At 37.5% G+C, this 16,764-nt stretch overlaps 1 protein-coding gene across 2 annotated transcripts in view; it reads right to left on the bottom strand.

Annotated features, from left to right (window-relative positions):
- smchd1 (structural maintenance of chromosomes flexible hinge domain containing 1) overlaps window positions 1-16,764 on the bottom strand; it is a 59,292-nt gene that overhangs the window by 21,897 nt on the left and 20,631 nt on the right. For both annotated transcript variants that reach the window (XM_065261806.2, XM_065261805.2), the window contains exons 16-30: window positions 14,716-14,822; window positions 14,480-14,562; window positions 14,292-14,399; window positions 14,111-14,188; window positions 13,891-14,010; window positions 13,176-13,320; window positions 12,133-12,220; window positions 10,236-10,308; window positions 9,502-9,641; window positions 8,799-8,933; window positions 5,309-5,539; window positions 5,080-5,225; window positions 1,994-2,079; window positions 1,151-1,269; window positions 644-805 (exon numbers count right to left, since the gene is read on the bottom strand). In XM_065261806.2, the coding sequence (XP_065117878.1) occupies window positions 644-805; window positions 1,151-1,269; window positions 1,994-2,079; window positions 5,080-5,225; window positions 5,309-5,539; window positions 8,799-8,933; window positions 9,502-9,641; window positions 10,236-10,308; window positions 12,133-12,220; window positions 13,176-13,320; window positions 13,891-14,010; window positions 14,111-14,188; window positions 14,292-14,399; window positions 14,480-14,562; window positions 14,716-14,822 (1,821 nt within the window). The remainder of the gene's footprint in view (window positions 1-643; window positions 806-1,150; window positions 1,270-1,993; window positions 2,080-5,079; window positions 5,226-5,308; window positions 5,540-8,798; window positions 8,934-9,501; window positions 9,642-10,235; window positions 10,309-12,132; window positions 12,221-13,175; window positions 13,321-13,890; window positions 14,011-14,110; window positions 14,189-14,291; window positions 14,400-14,479; window positions 14,563-14,715; window positions 14,823-16,764) is intronic.

Below are 16,764 nucleotides of genomic sequence, written 5' to 3' on the forward strand. Positions count from 1 at the left end.
CTTTAAAGTGTCTTCTTTAAAACAATACTCATTTCAATATAAATCAATATTGTTTTTAAGGTGTACATCCCCCACTTAAAATGGGGTTAAGCACTTTATAAGTGCTTCATGAGTTTAATAAAAATACCTTCATATGTGCAGGCATAAAATAAGCACATGCTGCCACCTACTGTTTGGTTTAATGTTTGTTTGATAGATCAGTGCTCGTGTACCAGCTGGCGCTTGGTTGGCACATAACATTGTTTTGGATGATCAGCAAAATCTGTCTCAAAATACATGTCATAAAACCTGATCGATTAGGTTGTTAAAATGCCAGTGTGAATGCTAAACGAACCAGGAACATTTTTTTTCTTCTTTTCTGATCCAGTAAACACGTTTAAGTTGCCTTAAATAAATTAATAAAAAAGTGTGCCAAAAACATCAATGCAAATGTAAAATTCTAGTCAACAAAACAAAATCTTATTCTGAACTATGACCTACTCCTAAAAGCTAAAGAGAAATGCTTGTATAAAGGAGACACAACAGGCTGACTACTCTAAAGCAAAGGCTAATATCAGATTAACATGTTATTCCAGGAACACTTTACTGAAACATTTGTACCCATAAAATGCAAACCCGTTTGCGTACTCTATATGTGACGTACCAACTCTGGTTTGTTTAGCAGAATGAGATTCGATGGAGGTCCAGCAGTGACTTTGATCCGCACAAATTTCTTCATGTTCTGGTACCTAAAGCACAACTCTCTTGGTCCAGGAGGTCCTGATGCAAACCGGACACCACGTACCAATAACTGTGCTGTACTGGCCTACACAAAAGCATACAAACACTTGGACAATTCAACAGATGCAAGAGATACTACTGTAGGTCTGGTCATTACTAAAGCGATTTAGTTTTAACTAATTGAAAACCAGAAGATTGATCAGTGCATCTCTACCGTGATGGTATAACAGCACAGATCCATCGACCAGTGTTGTGATCTTATACTGTCACTGTGACAAATAAATGATTCATAAAGTGATTTAAGATTTGTTTTAGCACCCACCCCAACAAACACTTCATTTTATTAAATCCACATACAAACACAAGGTTTGCATCATGAAGTCAAATATTTTTTACTTTAGCTTAATTTGAATCAGAAAGCTGAGTTTACCTGCCAATTTATGAGAAGAGACTTTTTATCCAGATCATCTGCAGACACTTTCAAACCCTTCACGCTATCAGCGCTCAGACTGTCTGTTTTATTCCCAAACTGATCGATGACGTCCACATCTGAGAGACAAACACATGTATGACTAATTGACAGAGATCTGAATCTAAGAAGAGCACATCTGAATAAATCCAAATCTGCCACCATAGATTGTGTACAATCTGTACATTTCAACAGATTGATGCACTCACACATCAATGCTTAAATGTGCCTTTCCTCCTTAACAATACTGCCATCATGTGGACTAATGGGGCGGTCTCACTAGACTTTGAGCATGCAAATACTTTTTGAACTTTGCTGCGAATATGATTGTGGCTAGAAGGGTTGTGGCTATGGCCAAAATCTTCTCAAATCTCACCGAATGAGTGCTGTTTTCATCCTAATCCTAACCCTAAACTCAACATTTCATTGATTTAGGCCATAGCTGTATCCCCTCTAGCCAAAACCCACAAAAATAGGCAGGGAGCACTTCATCCATCTTTGCTTATTAGTCGAGTAAGGTCAGTGACTCATGGTAACGTCTTTATGTGAGGCGAATAAGCGTCTTTGGTACGTGACTTTGGTGCGCAGTGAAATATCTTTCCGGTCTGATGCATTCACATGCATATGAATCAAAGTCAGTGGAACGAAAAGTGCAGTGTGACCGCCCTTTAAGACAGTGATTTATTCATCAGAAAGCAGATTACTCAGAAGATGTGAATGGCATCTGCATGTGCAGATGTTTCTGATTTAATAGTGGATACCAAACTGAAATAAACAGATTCAGGCTGTTTAGATGTTACTTACAAATGTCTCGTGACAGAGTTTCACCCATTTGGACAATCACATCGCTGAGATTCACTCGAAGATCTTCTGGTTCGTCTGGACGAGTCCTGCACACACACAAATGAAACAAAAATGATTATTTCTCTATCAAAAACTTACTATAGCACAATTTCCTGGCCCTATTATGCTATGCTGCTGATGAAGTGGTCTCAACTAAAGATGAATTTTAACTACTGATTCTTCACAGAATTAACCAAATTCACAAGCACACTATCTTCTTGACATGACGTTATCTACGCGGTTGATGTATTTACATTATACTATCTAGAACGTAGGTGGGTCATGGAAATAGGTTTTGAACTCTGAACGATTCATTTTAAGAGTCAACTCTTTCTTTTGAGAGACATTAACTTTATTTAGGGTGCACTTTCAGCTTTACAAACTTTGTGCAGATGGTTTCACTTACACCTACATTACCCAAGACATGAAATAAAATTGTAAAAAATCCATCATAGGGGCACTTTAACCTTATAACGGAATTGTACATTGCAGAGCAGATAATGTAAAGTCAGCATCATTATTGATCAATGACAATGAATCTAAAAAATAGCTAGCTGTAGAAAAGACACAAAAGGGTCAGTGACGCTTTAACCCTCTTCTACAAGTGTGTGAGCATATAATAGAAATGAACACAAAAGGGGTTATCACACTGTGCTTAACCCCAGGTAAAAAACACACTTTTAACCCTAGGTTAAGGAGCGTTTCTAATTTAGAAGCGGGGTTATCCCTGAAATGAACCTAGGGTTATGAAACCCTGCTCCAAATGTTATGACTTGATAATTAGCAATGGACAGCCAATCAGAAACTAAAGAGCATGTACCTCATATCACCATTCGTGTAATTGAAGTAAAAGTGACATCTCAGGAGGCTTAAAGGTGACATTTTAGCGGCATCTAGTGGTGAGATTGCGAATTGCAGCTTACCCCTCAATTTCAAAACGCATTGGCCCTGCGTTCCAGTTCGTTTTTTATGACCTTCCCTCGCTAACTTCCCTCAGTCTCGTTCACTCGGATGTACGTCATTGCTTACGTTGTACGAGTGCCCACTACTGCTGAAACACTTGAAGCGGGTTCAAATGGATCGCCCTAAGCCCTTGATCACATGAAAAGTGGAGACCGCCCCTCCATCATTTAAACTGTGCAAAGCGAGAGTTGCTGAAGTGACGTCAAAATCGTGTTGCATTGTGGGATATGGAGCTACCTAAAGGTCAAAATCGAAGGAGCGAGGGTCTGTCCATACAAACTTCCCTTGTCCACTTGACGAAGTGGAACGCACTTCAAAATGGCGACAGGGATTCCCCAGAGGGGAAGTGTTTAGGGACGTTCACGAGTGCGTGTCTAAAACAGTGGAATGCAGTCATGGTTGCCGCCACAGACAAACAAGTTGTCGTCTGAGACAACGTAGGGGCCAAACACAATCTATAAAACAAGTTCGTTTAGGGCTACTGTAAAATTATGACTGCAACTTCCATGTAAGAGGAAAAACGGCTCATTTTAAGGTAATAAAAACAATAGAGTTCATTATGTAAGATCTTTTTACACCACTGATAATATAGTGATGTAGATTACATTGCATTTCTGTCAAGAAATCCCTCTCAAAGTTACAAAATACACCTTCATTCAGTTTGACGCTGTTTTTATCATATCATTACTGTTTCGCGTCATTCTCACGTAAAATTCAGATTTGCCAGATTTAGCTAGCTTGTAATCTCAATATGTATATATATATATATATATATATATATATATATATATATATATATATATGAAGAGTTTGGTTCCAAAACGCAATAAATCCATTTTGACAAATTTCGGTAAAAACGTGTTTTCCATACCAAGAAAGTGACAAGATGAAAACCACTATTTTCTGTTACAAACTTTCACATAGCATCTTTAGGTTATAAAAACATAAGAAATTCAAATCCATAACTTGATTTTCAAAGATTTATTATAAAAACTAATTATTTTTTCCACAAAATGCAATAAATCCATGACAGTTTTTTATTTCAAAATGCTATAAATCTATTAAATCAATGTATAAATGTGCATTCATCTTTACCATTTTATATTTATTTAGTTGACTAGTGGTATACAATGATTAAAAATAAACATTAATGGCATTAACCAAAACACTTACTTTGTTATATTAAGAACACATTGCTGCGGTTATATTTGACGTCGTCTCTTTACATTTTCACAGCGATCAGCTGTAAAATGTTTTGGTCCCGCTTGATTTTCGTTGACTTTGAGTAAAATAATGTAAAGTTTTCATAAGATCCTCTGGGGTCAATGTTTACGCATGAGAAGCTTGATGCTGTCTGGAGAACAAGCAGCCGAGTGCCTCTCGCGGAAATTATTAGATGTTGATGGCTTACGTTTCTTTCCCGTCACAGAAAACCATCACAGGTTTAGCAATGCTATTAAAGTATTATTTTGTTTTGTTTGTTGATCACGAAGTACAAAGTAGATGAGGAAAATTAGGATTCCGTGTACTCAGCGCGCCGCCATGTTTGTTTACATTGCGTGAATGGTCCGCTGTAATATCAGGAATGGATTTATTGCGTTCTGTAAAAAAGGAGGAGTGGCGTTTGTCGCATTTTGGGAACAAAGGGAGAAAAGATGACAGAATATCACGGCGGGTATTGGATTTTGCGTAAAATTAATTATTTACTTTTAACTACTGACCTGATATAATACTGATTTTGGCAGTAACTCATTTTTTTCAAAAATGGCGTTTATTGCGTTTTGGAACCAAACTCTTCATATATATATATATATATATATATATATATATATATATATATATATATATATATATATATATATAGCTCAAATTGAATCTGAATAACTGATATAAAATTATTTTGATTCGACTGCTCGATTCGCGCTGCACAGCAGGATATCTACTGCATTTTTGCAATGACTTAACATGTAAATCACTCGCGCTTAACGCTTTATTCGCGTCTGGTATGAACAGTGTGAAATGAAAAAGAGATAACCTAGGATTCCATTAACTGGGTGAAAAGCCCAATAATGTTTGTGTCTTACATTATGATGAAGGACGTGTTGACTGTCTGCTGGTCATGGAAAGACACGCTGTAGTAATGTTCTCGCTGTGCTTGAGTGGGAACAAGCAGAGGTGGCAGTTTTCCTTTCGACAGCTCTTCAGGATTTATCTCTGCTGTCCAGTTCACCTGCCAGAAACATAAACTGTTATATACTGAAACCTGCATTAGACAATTACATTCATCACATTAATGAAATGATTCACCCACACCTTAATCTTGCTGGTAAGTTTTGGCGGCAGGGAAACCAGCCTATCGCCTTCATCATAGAGTCTAAAGTACAAACTTCCAAGCGTATCTCCAGCGGTCCAATCAATGCGCTCTGTATCCTGCAGCACCATGACATCAGAGCCCTCATCCTGTGTGTAGACCTCCAGACGGGTCACACGTGAGCTGGGCAACACACACAGCTGTCGTTCCACACACGCCACTGTTTTATGGTTCTGTGCATACAAAAATTATAAAGATGAAAAGATTAGACCGCTTACTGAAAGTCACATTTTTATATTCATTTATAGCACTCAGAATACTTAATATTAAGATTTTTTTAAGAAGGTTATTATTTTCAATAGTTGATGTTATGGTTGATTACTAATATTAGAAGCAATGTCATAAAACAAAGTACTATAAAACTGACTTCACAAATTACTTATGCTTTGTTACGACCCAGTGTATAGCACAAGAGAAAGAAAATGGCTAATACTGTTAAATAACAGCATAGAAAAAATATTAAAGGCACAATGTGTAATTTTCACTAATAGAGGTCCCTAAACAAAAACTAGAGGTGGGCCGATCCAATACTTTGGACCCGATATCGGGTCCATCCAAACCTTTTTTGCTGGATCGGGTATTGGAAAAACAAGGCCGATCCAAATCCAATACTGTGCGTTACTTGTGGTTGTTACTGTCATGCTACAGAAAAGTCAAACTATTATAAAAGCACCATAAATGTTATTATACACTATATTCAAAATCTTCCTAAAATATTCAACAGCCTTATGCGAAAAACAAATGCATATATGAAGATATTTAAGGTCACAAAAACTGAATGGTTTGGTGCTCGCCGAGTTAATACACTGGAGTAGCGTGAATTAAATATGTCATACACACACACACACACACACACACACACACACACACACACACAAAAGCCGTATTTTAAACATCTGATTAAAAAGTCTTTCATGTTGTGACAGTTTGCGCAATTAAGTAAAATGTACTTGAACTATTTATATGCTCAGTGGTATGTCCACTCAAAAACAATTATTAAATATTTAAGAACACTAACATTCTTTTAACTTGTAGCTCATTTAAAAAAATTCACTTGACATGATATTCTCCTGATTTTGTGCAACATGTTTTGTGTGTATATGTGTGCGTATATATATGTATGTGTTTATACACACAATTCTAAATGGATCAAGAAAAATACTAGTATTGGATCGGGATCGGTCGATACTCAGAATACAGGTATCGAAATTGTATCGGTAATGGAAAAAGTGGATCGGCCCAACCCTAACAAAAACAACGGCAATAGCATAATGACGCTGTGAAAAAGTGTGGAATGATGGAAATTATAGTCTTCACCTTTACTGTCAAGAGGAATTAGGGCTGGACAATAATTAAATATCAATATATTTCACGGTAATATATGCAAATGAAAACGTTATCCTAGGGTTTAAGAATGCACAGTGTGAAACATCAGATTATGGTACCTAGGGATATCTCTGAACCACTGGTTAACTGCGTTTATACCAGATGCAAATAAAGCAAATAAAATGTGTTGTTGGTGCATAGTTGGGTGCTTAAAAATTATAGTTAACTCGCTTCATTAGCGTGTGAAATTCGCCAGATTGTTCGACCTCCTCATTCATTTTCTTCCAAGCAAGATCCTTTTAATCCCTGTTTCTATAAAAGTACGTACAGCCACGGGTGTCCACATACAGCAAAAATTATTTTGTCCTTCATTGTTGTTTCGTATATTTCTGCCTCCGCTCACTACATCGTAATCACATCACTACTAGAACAAGCTCCTGATTGGTTAACGCGGTGTGAATTTAACGCGGTTAAGATTTTTGTAACGAAACGCTCAATTTGCGCCGCCTTATTTGCATGAATCGCGCTGCAGGATCTCTATTGCACGTGTAAACGTGGGTGAAGGCGGGTCTTCCTTTCAAAGTGTGCTCCTGTGGCGTCTTTCGTAGCTAAGCAACCATGAGCTGCACTCTCTTGGACAGCGAGGAAAACGGCATGCCTGATCAGATTTAAATCGCTCATTTGTATCTTGCGTCAAATCATATCATTGTTAATATGCGATCAATTAATCTCGTTGGCACTTTGGAGTGTTTGCCCATAGAAGAGCTGTCACTCAGAAGTACGAGAAAGAGGGGCAGGGTTAGTTCACATCAAGTCATAGCTTCCAATGGTGACACTATATAGGGAGGGACAATAGGAGATGTAATACAACACAAACTGAATTACGGATGAGAAAAATAGGCTTAAGCCATCAGGTGCGTTAGAATAGAGGAAAGAGGAGGAATGTGCAGAAGACAAAAGTATGTATGCAGCTATGGCATAGTATAATATGTGGGTGATTCTCACGAAACCATTGAAACACCACGGCACTAATGATTTTAGCTATAAAATGTGTAATATAGTTATATTAAAAAGCATCAGAATTAACACAATACTATGTTCTACCTTGCACAATGTGTGATTTCAACATAAGAATTTATAATTTGTCAATTTTATCTAATTTTCTGCTGAAATTCTCATTACCGCAATGTGTCCGGCTGTTTTTGAACATGCGTTATGTTGTAATTTAATCAAATTAACACAAAAATATTTAGAAAAAAAATAAATGGATGTTTTGCTAGACTACTTTAGGTGACAGAAAAAATATTTACTGAATATTCATGTATAATAATAATGAAGAAAAATTAGGAAAATGATGTGTCCATGCCAGATGTTCTCATCCTCCGCAACACTTTTTGAGAACAGTTTAAGCACACATACAGAATTTTAATAAAGTTTGATTTTGAGTGACCAAGCACATGGACCAGTCACTTCAAGATGGCTACCAGGTAAGATAATTTTTTTACAGTTAATTTGAAATATTGTCTTGTCAGAATGTTTACACGACATTTTGATTATCATTACCGCAACAGATGCTTATTAAATGTTAATTTAATTAATAGAAGCAGAATACTTTGATTTTAAATGCATGTGCAGAATCTCCAAATTATGTTCTTTCAGGTTTGACATGTCATTTTGAAAATATGTCAGTGTTGATTTTTTCTGACTGTTGCGGTAATGAGATTTTTAGGACTAATTTTTTTAATTATGTTACAAAAAGTGTTAAATGATAAGTAAGAGTGTTTAAATTAATGTTCCCATTTACTCCAGACTTTGTTTTTCAATGTCTGGTGGGAAAAAAAGTAAATTTAAGCAATTTTTACATTTTCATTCTTGACATTTTTAAAACCAAGTTTTCGTGAGAATCACCCATGTATAAAATGTAGTATGCTAGTATCTAATATATCATAATGTAGCTTGCTATGCAATTTTCCATAGAATATCGACCAAAACTTAGAAGTATGTCGGTTTTAGAAATTTTGGCCTTATCATCCAGCCCTAAGAGGAATCAATCTGACAGGACTCAGAAATAAACTACACAACAAGCGATCTTAATTGTTGTCTTACAGGAATGCTGAATTTGGCAGTGAGGTTTTGTTGAGTGTGTACGGTCTTCAGCTGAAGAGGTTTGGCCAACAAGAGTCCAGATCCTGAGAGACTGCAGTCCACCACATCTACAGAAAGATCAGGAGCTCCCAGCAGCTACGAACACAAACCACAGCAGAGTTTCACATCTGCAGACACCACAAATAAATGCCCATACACACTAATATGTGGCCGATAACTATTCTGAATCGCACAGACGATAATATTCACAGCTATTTCATGTACTACGACTTTTGATCAGTAATGTCCTTATTGATCTGAAATCACTGTTAGTTTGACTCGTTCATAACATGAATAACAGAATAATCATTATACAAATTCTTTACTATCATAAAAAACAGCAATTTAAATATATCCTTAAGCAATTTCCTGGAGCTGCGTCTCATAGCTGCGTGTGTATTGTAGTTACTCGTCTGCAGCGCACATTGAGTTTCTGCACGAGAGCGCCCCCTAGCTTTTGGATGTAGCGGCATTTCACCATAATTCATCGAAAAGCATAGCAAGCATCATCGGACGATATTGTGCACCCCTAAAAAAAATCTCCTCTTAACTACACTACAATTCTGGAAAATATCACAGATTTTTCCACCACAACCAATGCAAGACCCACAAAATAAAAAAGAAAGTAGTAAGATAAAAGGACTTTGTGTCTGGTATTCTATACCTGACATCGGACTGTGAGTTTAGGATGAGTGGTGATGTTGTGATACTCGTCATGAACTTCCACTCTGATGTTTACCGGTGTGCCGTTCTCCACAGAAATCACATCATCTTCAGGAAAGACAACAAGTGTGTGTGGAAGGCCTGGAAGACACAAGGACTAAGTCAAGTAATCAAGTTTAATCTATGTAAATAAATATAACCATTTATATGCACAAATAATTTACCATTACGTATTTTAGTTTTCCTGTGCATATATTTTCGCTCTGTGAAGAATGGATTATTGTCTACATAATAATCTTTACATAGGGTCTGGTCATGTCATGATGATTGTCTACATATTAAACTTTAACATATGGTTTTGAGATAATGAGGCACTAAAGCCCCACCAGAAGATCCTGTTTGAAACCAGAACCAATGAGATTAAAGTAATGGTCATAGGACCCACTGGAAGAATATCCTGACTGAATTAAAGGACCAAAGAACATCATAATATAATAAAAAGTTACAGGTGCAAACTATCTTAGGGAGAAAGAGTGGGTTTTGCAGTTGAATCTGCAGGACTTGCTGGACTTTATGTCTGACATTGAAGTCTACTGACATTAAAGTCTTTTGAAAATGGATCTAATTGCTTTAGTTTGATTCTTAAAGAACCCAACTAAAAACCACAACAACAGCAGGATTACACCATCTACTGTCTGTCTGTGATTATAATGTCGGTGTTTGTGTTTCTCATACCAGGCTGCACAGCGATTTGAAACGACTGCACATTCGGCTTCAGCCCTGGGATCTGAACCTTCACTGTATGTAACTGTTAAAACAACACACATAAGAAACATCAAAGAGCAAAGGTTAGCGCAGGTAAATGATATTTAACACAAATATTTACCCGGTACATACATACATACATGCATGCATACATATTCATCAACCAAAAAAGAAAACCATTTTAAGCATTTACATGACCCCACACGCTATCAGTTTATTAAGCATAATCGTCGTAAGACTGCATGTGAACGCACTCAATGACAAGTTGTAACTCATCCAGCCAATCACAGTGCAGATGGTATAAAGGGAGAGAGGTCGACCAATTAAAGGGCGATCATTGTAATTACTCGTGACAATTTATGCGAAAAATCGTATTTTTGCTGATGGTCGGGAACGTCTCTTTATTGAGTGTTTTGCAGTATGTGACTATGTGCACCTCAACAGCTTTGTGTTGTGTAGTATGCATGCAGATATAAAAAGATGATGACAACTTGTGACATCTTGTGAAGAAACCTTGTTGTGTAGTGTGAGCTACGCAGTGATTCAGGTAGTTTTCCAATCCTGTAGTGTGAGCTTGCCATTGCTGCAAATGCACATCGCTGGCGACTAGCAACGGCAGAGCAACACAATCTGGTTCACTTTAGTGGAAGCTTGGCAACATCCAGCGACACAAGTGACAAAGACCATTGCAACCGGAAGTACAGCTATATGACGAAGCTGCGAACAGTTCAATTTTATGCATATGACACACGACTTTCAGGAGCAACTACCAATGCATGTGAAGCAGTGGAGTTCACGTCATCCATCTATCGTCATTAACTGAGAAGTATAGTAGTTGTTATTAGGACAACCAGAATTAGGAAAGCTTTCCAATGACCTCATTGAAAGAGACTAGCGGGACACAGCGCCAAGTCGCTGGTGGTGTGCACGCACAGTTAGCATCAACCAGTCAAGCATTATAAAATGATTTTATAAGCAAACAATGATTAAACTTTATGAATACAAGTTTGTCATTTTAACAAAATTTAGGACTGGTGGTGGTGATATTGTTACTTATTCAGTTTCTTTAAAATATTCAATAAATAAAAGAATAAAAACAACAATAATACTGACAAAGACAATAATAATAATAATAATAATTATACTATGAATTCTACTACTACTACTACTACTACTAATAAAAAAAGTTAAATAAATTTATAACACACAGTAACCCGAATGCTGCGAATCATTTTGACAGGTACAGTTTAATAATACACAACAATTAAATATAAATATGTCTTTTAATAACATATATCAGTGTTTCCCTTCCCAATAGCACGGCACAGTTTTTGAAAAAGCACTCGAAGCTAGATACCAGGTTGCTGAGTTGGTCACATCTGCATGTGTCTTTCTCATTAATTCCAGCCAGGACATCATCTTTGTGTTGTGTTGTAACATGTGAGTACTACATTTAATACATTATAATATTCCAGTTTAACAAGTCATTTAAGCATTGCAATACGGGTTTGTGCAGTTCTGTTAATGCTTATTCTGATTTTTTACTTATCAAAACTGTGCCGTGGCAGAAGAAAGGTTGGAAAACATTGACATATATGACGCATTATTTACAAATGATTAACCAAATGATTAGGTAAACATATTTTCTCACGCAAGGTCTGTACTGTATATAAAATATATCAAATCAATATTTAATGTTCCTTACCTTACTTATGAGGTAAACGTGTGAGATAATGTACAGGTAGTCGGTTTTTATCGTTGAAATAAGCCCCGATAGTGTGATCAGGACCCGACACAAAGCTGACATTATCCCTAACTTAAAAAGTAATGTAATTAATGTAACATAATAATGTAAGCCAATACTGACCTTTCCCAGTCGACCTATGTTTCCTCTGGCCTTCACATCTTTGATGATGCTCCCAAAAGCCGTCCCCTCAAAATTCAAGTCTGGTGAACTATAAAAAAAAAACTGTGAATTACTGACCAAGCATTTCTTTCTTAAGAGCAGTTCACACTACGAACAATAATGACTACTATAAAAATAAAGTTCATTAAAAAGATTTAAGAGAATAGCAGCGTTGACTATGAAGAATAATTCTCAAAGCAGCGTGCTCTATTGCCAAAAGAGAGATTTTATTGTCAGAGAAATGAAGCCGAGATGGTCTGCTATCTGGACCTGCTTATATAGATATGCTCTTACTCGCATGTCACTATTATGTATTATTCATGCCTCTTCCTCCAAACTCTTGAGTCCCCCAGGCTCCAAATTGAACCAGAGGCCAGATTTACTAAACGGGGCAAATTAGCGAGAGAGAGCGTGTGGTACAATGCAAAGGATTTTTTTAAATGATTTTTAACATATTATTCAAAAATATTGTTTGCTAAGCCATGTTATTTTTTATTTGCTGGAAGAAATAAAAGAGGAGTCACTAGGAGAAGTCATATAATTTTGTCCTCCAGTTCTTTTCAGTGTCCTATGGTTTCGTTAGCTGTGATGTCCGCGGGGCTGAGCTCAAGCTAATCAGGCGTAAGTAGATCACCCGCACATCATCAGCTCTGCTTATTTGTGATCCTGAACTAACTTATGCTGCTCTTAGTAGATTGTGTTGGTCATTATGGAAAACAGCTTTTGTAATAAATAACCCGCAGATATTATCACTTCCATTGGCAGGGTTTTTTTGGAATTGCCTCCTTGCGCTAATTTGCCCCGTTTAGTAAATTATAATAGTTTGTGCACTCGATCTTAACTGGCCCGACCAACATTAACATGATTTATGAGCCGTTTAGGTTCTGATTCTTGGGTCAGGAGTTTTAACCACCATCAGCATCCCCTGCGGCACAGCTGGAAAAAATCCTACAGGTAAAATGCCAATAGGTTTTGGAGCAGAGCTCCGGTGTGCATACACTTACCTGCACTCCAGCTGGGGTTTAATGTCAGCAGGTGGACGGGCAGAATTTTCAAACTCATCCTTAAACTCCAGAGGAATACTGAAGGGCACTCCAATCTGGACCGGAGAGGAAATTAAACCCAATGCAAAAGCTACAGCTTCACCCTCTGAAAAACAGGGAGAGAGTGAGAGAGTATTATATATATACATTGTGAATGTTACCGTGGGTTCACACAAGCTGCTTTTGAGGCGTCAAATTCGCGTATACAGCATCTAGTTTGTACTCGCTTCATTTGCGCATGAAAGCCGTGCATTAAATTCTAATCATTCGAGACGTGGAAATTAGCGTCATGGGAGGGGCTTCTGCGACTCCGCTCGCTTCCTGTAATCACGTCACTACTAGATCAAGCTCCTGATTAGTTAGCGCCACGTTTTTCCGCCAAAGTTCAAATTTTTCAATTTGCGGCATTTGTGTGAACTACACGCGCAAATGAGGCGGAATCACATGTACCGCGCCGTGCTAAACGCCTCATTTGCGCAGCGAGACCTCCAGATGCGCGTCAACACGTCTTCATATTGACTTAACATTGAAATCACTTGCGTTTGACGCCTCTACCGCGGCTGGTGTGAACGCAACATTACAAGTTTCATAATGTGTGATTTATTTTTTACTTTTTAGGATTATCTACACTGCTGGCTGATAGTAGCTGTATGGTTACTGTTTATATGTGTTTTACCTTTAATAGTGAAATTGAGGTTGTGGTGAGGTAATCTCTTTCCAGCCCATTCATCGGCCAAGCTGTCGCTGATCACTGTCTGCAGGTTAAGCGTGTACTTGCCCAGCTTACTTAAATTCCCTGGAAAAGACAACTGGCTTATTCTTTCAGAAGAGAGGCAAAGCAACAAATCCACAATTAAAATAATAATAAAGCACACAAGGATGTCTTGTTTCTTTACCCATAGTTTTAAACCAGTACTCCCACTTGGCTGAATATACAGCGATGTGAGAGTTTGTCTGTACGTCTCCTTTAGAAGCTGAATAGAGAAAACAAATTGTGCACAAACTCAAAGATGGTTACACACTATCAACTTTTATGTTTTAAACATGAGAACAAAAAGCTTGTATAAGGTCACATACAGTGCCAGATGACTCTGAGGCGAATCGAAAGTTTCTTGGCATTGACGGCCAGCGGCAGCCGAGACATCGACTCTCCCTTCTTGTTCAAAATCTCCACTTTAATGGGACCTGAACGATCAGATTTTGAATTAAACTGATTAATATTCTTTAATATACAGTTAAATGTACATGCGTGTGACTGTGTTTACCCATGGGTGTGCCTGCTGGTCTCACGTCTTTGTCAACCCATGGGTTTTCCTCAGGCCACGTTAGCCTTAACCGATCCGGAAGTCTGATTACAACAACATGCATGTCAGTCATATCTGATCTCTGAGTCGAAACACATAAAGCTGATTTATGAGATGGATGTGTTCTCAGTGCTGATGAAAACACATTACTCTGTCTCTCTTTAGTCAGGATAAATGATGGAAACATCAGATCTTACTTGGCAAGTTCATCCTCAATGTTCTTCTTAATGACTGCAGGCGTGGCCAGTCGGTCAATCTTGCAGATTGGAATGATCTTCTTTTCACCATACAACTCCTTTGGTTCCTAAGGAAAGAAGAAAATTTTACAAAGATGTGCTGATTTTTATAAGCCACGTTTATGCAGCTTCACAATAACAGTGTCTGTTCTTGAAGTTGTAATGGAAATAAGCAGCTTGCGCGTTTTGCCAAACATAGTGAAAGTTTTCTTTTAGGGCCGCAAATTTTTATAATCAATTAATCAGATTATTTTTTTCGATTAATCGACTTATCGGATAAAAACATAAATATTTGCTCAATTACATTTTTCACTTATTATAGCCAAATATGGCACTAAATTAGGGTATTCACGTGTAAAACTGTAATTTTATAATTTTTAAAAAAAAATTTAATTTAATGTCGTTCAGATAAAGTTATTCTCTAAATATATAAACATATAATATATCAGATGAAAGAACAGACCCTCTGCTTAAAACAACAACAACAAAAAACATTTCATCCTACCTTAATTTGTTCTCTTTTTATTACCTCTCAGATGTGGGTAGGTTTCTTCAAAAATACAAAATTTTGAGATAATTTTTGTGAAGGACTTTTGATAAAGATCAGATTCAGAGCGATGATCAAAACATACTCAGAGTTTGAACTGTTTGACCTGAGAGGTTGCGTCAGGGGTTAATAAGTTGGGTAAGAGCGCCAACTGGTAGATAATAGCGGAAATACGGATTGCCTGAAAAACTTGTCATTTGCGGGAAAGAGTTAAAAGTGCAAAAGCCACACACTACTCTTTTTTGATTTTGATATTTTAAGCCTTAAATAAAAAATGTTTGTGCAGCTTTAAAATAGTAAAAAATCTTTTTCCCCACTAACTCTTCAATTAAGAGAAAACGCTTCCCTGCCAATGACGAGAATTTCCGGCTTTCAACAATACCGCTATTATCCACTAGGCGCACTTCCGCAACTTATACAAGCCAGAAGTTGCATCTCACGTGAAAGAGAAAGAGCTCCGTGTATTTTAAGGATCGCTCTGCATCTGATCGCTATATAAAGTCCTTCACAAAAATGGAATGATCTCAGCATTTTGCTCAAAACTTTGTGTTTTTTAAGAAACCTACTCATATTTGAGAGGTGATAAAAAGAGAACTCATGAAGGTAGGATGAAACGATTTTTGTTTGAAAGCAGACGGTCTGATCTTTCATTTGATATATTGTGTATGGGGAAAGATTTAAATGTCAGAATATAAATAAACCAAATGAATTGAGTCTTCAGGGATGTGCTGTCAGGAAATTCTGTCACGAAATTCTGTCACAGATAAATAAACTTATTTTAATATCTATACAATAAATATTTCTTCGATGCAATTACGATTTCAGGGTTTCCCGCAGCATGTTTCAGTTAAGGCGGCGCGCCTAAGCCTGGAAACACTACCGCCTTAACTAGGTCGTCCAAAATAAATCGATGCACAAAAGGCCGTCAAGTGCATCTCGGAAAACTGTAACGGCGCATTCACACTAGGCTTGTTGCGATAGTCGGTGAAACGGTGATTACCGGTGCTTCAGCCTCTCACCGGTTAGATCGCTTGCCCACCGCGACACCGTCTTTCACCGGCGTTTTGATATTTTCTTGTAATTAAATCATTTAGTTTGGTTAGAGAGAGCAAACACTTACAACTGTATGTGTCTGCTGTCTGAATCCAGCGGAGCTGAACGCGCGTCATCACAGAGCAGCGGCTGCGGGTGTCAGATTTCATTCCTGTCAGACTGCGGCGAGCAGACGATGGCAGAAGCCGCGTGCTTACTCGTTTTTGTTATAAGATACATATATGATGTTTAATATAGGCGAGATCGTTTTGTTGTTGTGTTTTTCATTAAGAATAATAATAAACCCATCATTCAAGCAGCGCTTTATGGAGGAATAGCCGGTTGCTCTGCTTGGGACTGGCGGGTTTCTGTCAGAAGTACCTGCGCACATTGACTCGAGCACTTAAACCAGCTGTTGCACTCACATTTGC

This window comes from Paramisgurnus dabryanus, chromosome 2, assembly GCF_030506205.2.
Source record: "Paramisgurnus dabryanus chromosome 2, PD_genome_1.1, whole genome shotgun sequence".
NCBI lineage: Eukaryota > Metazoa > Chordata > Actinopteri > Cypriniformes > Cobitidae > Paramisgurnus > Paramisgurnus dabryanus.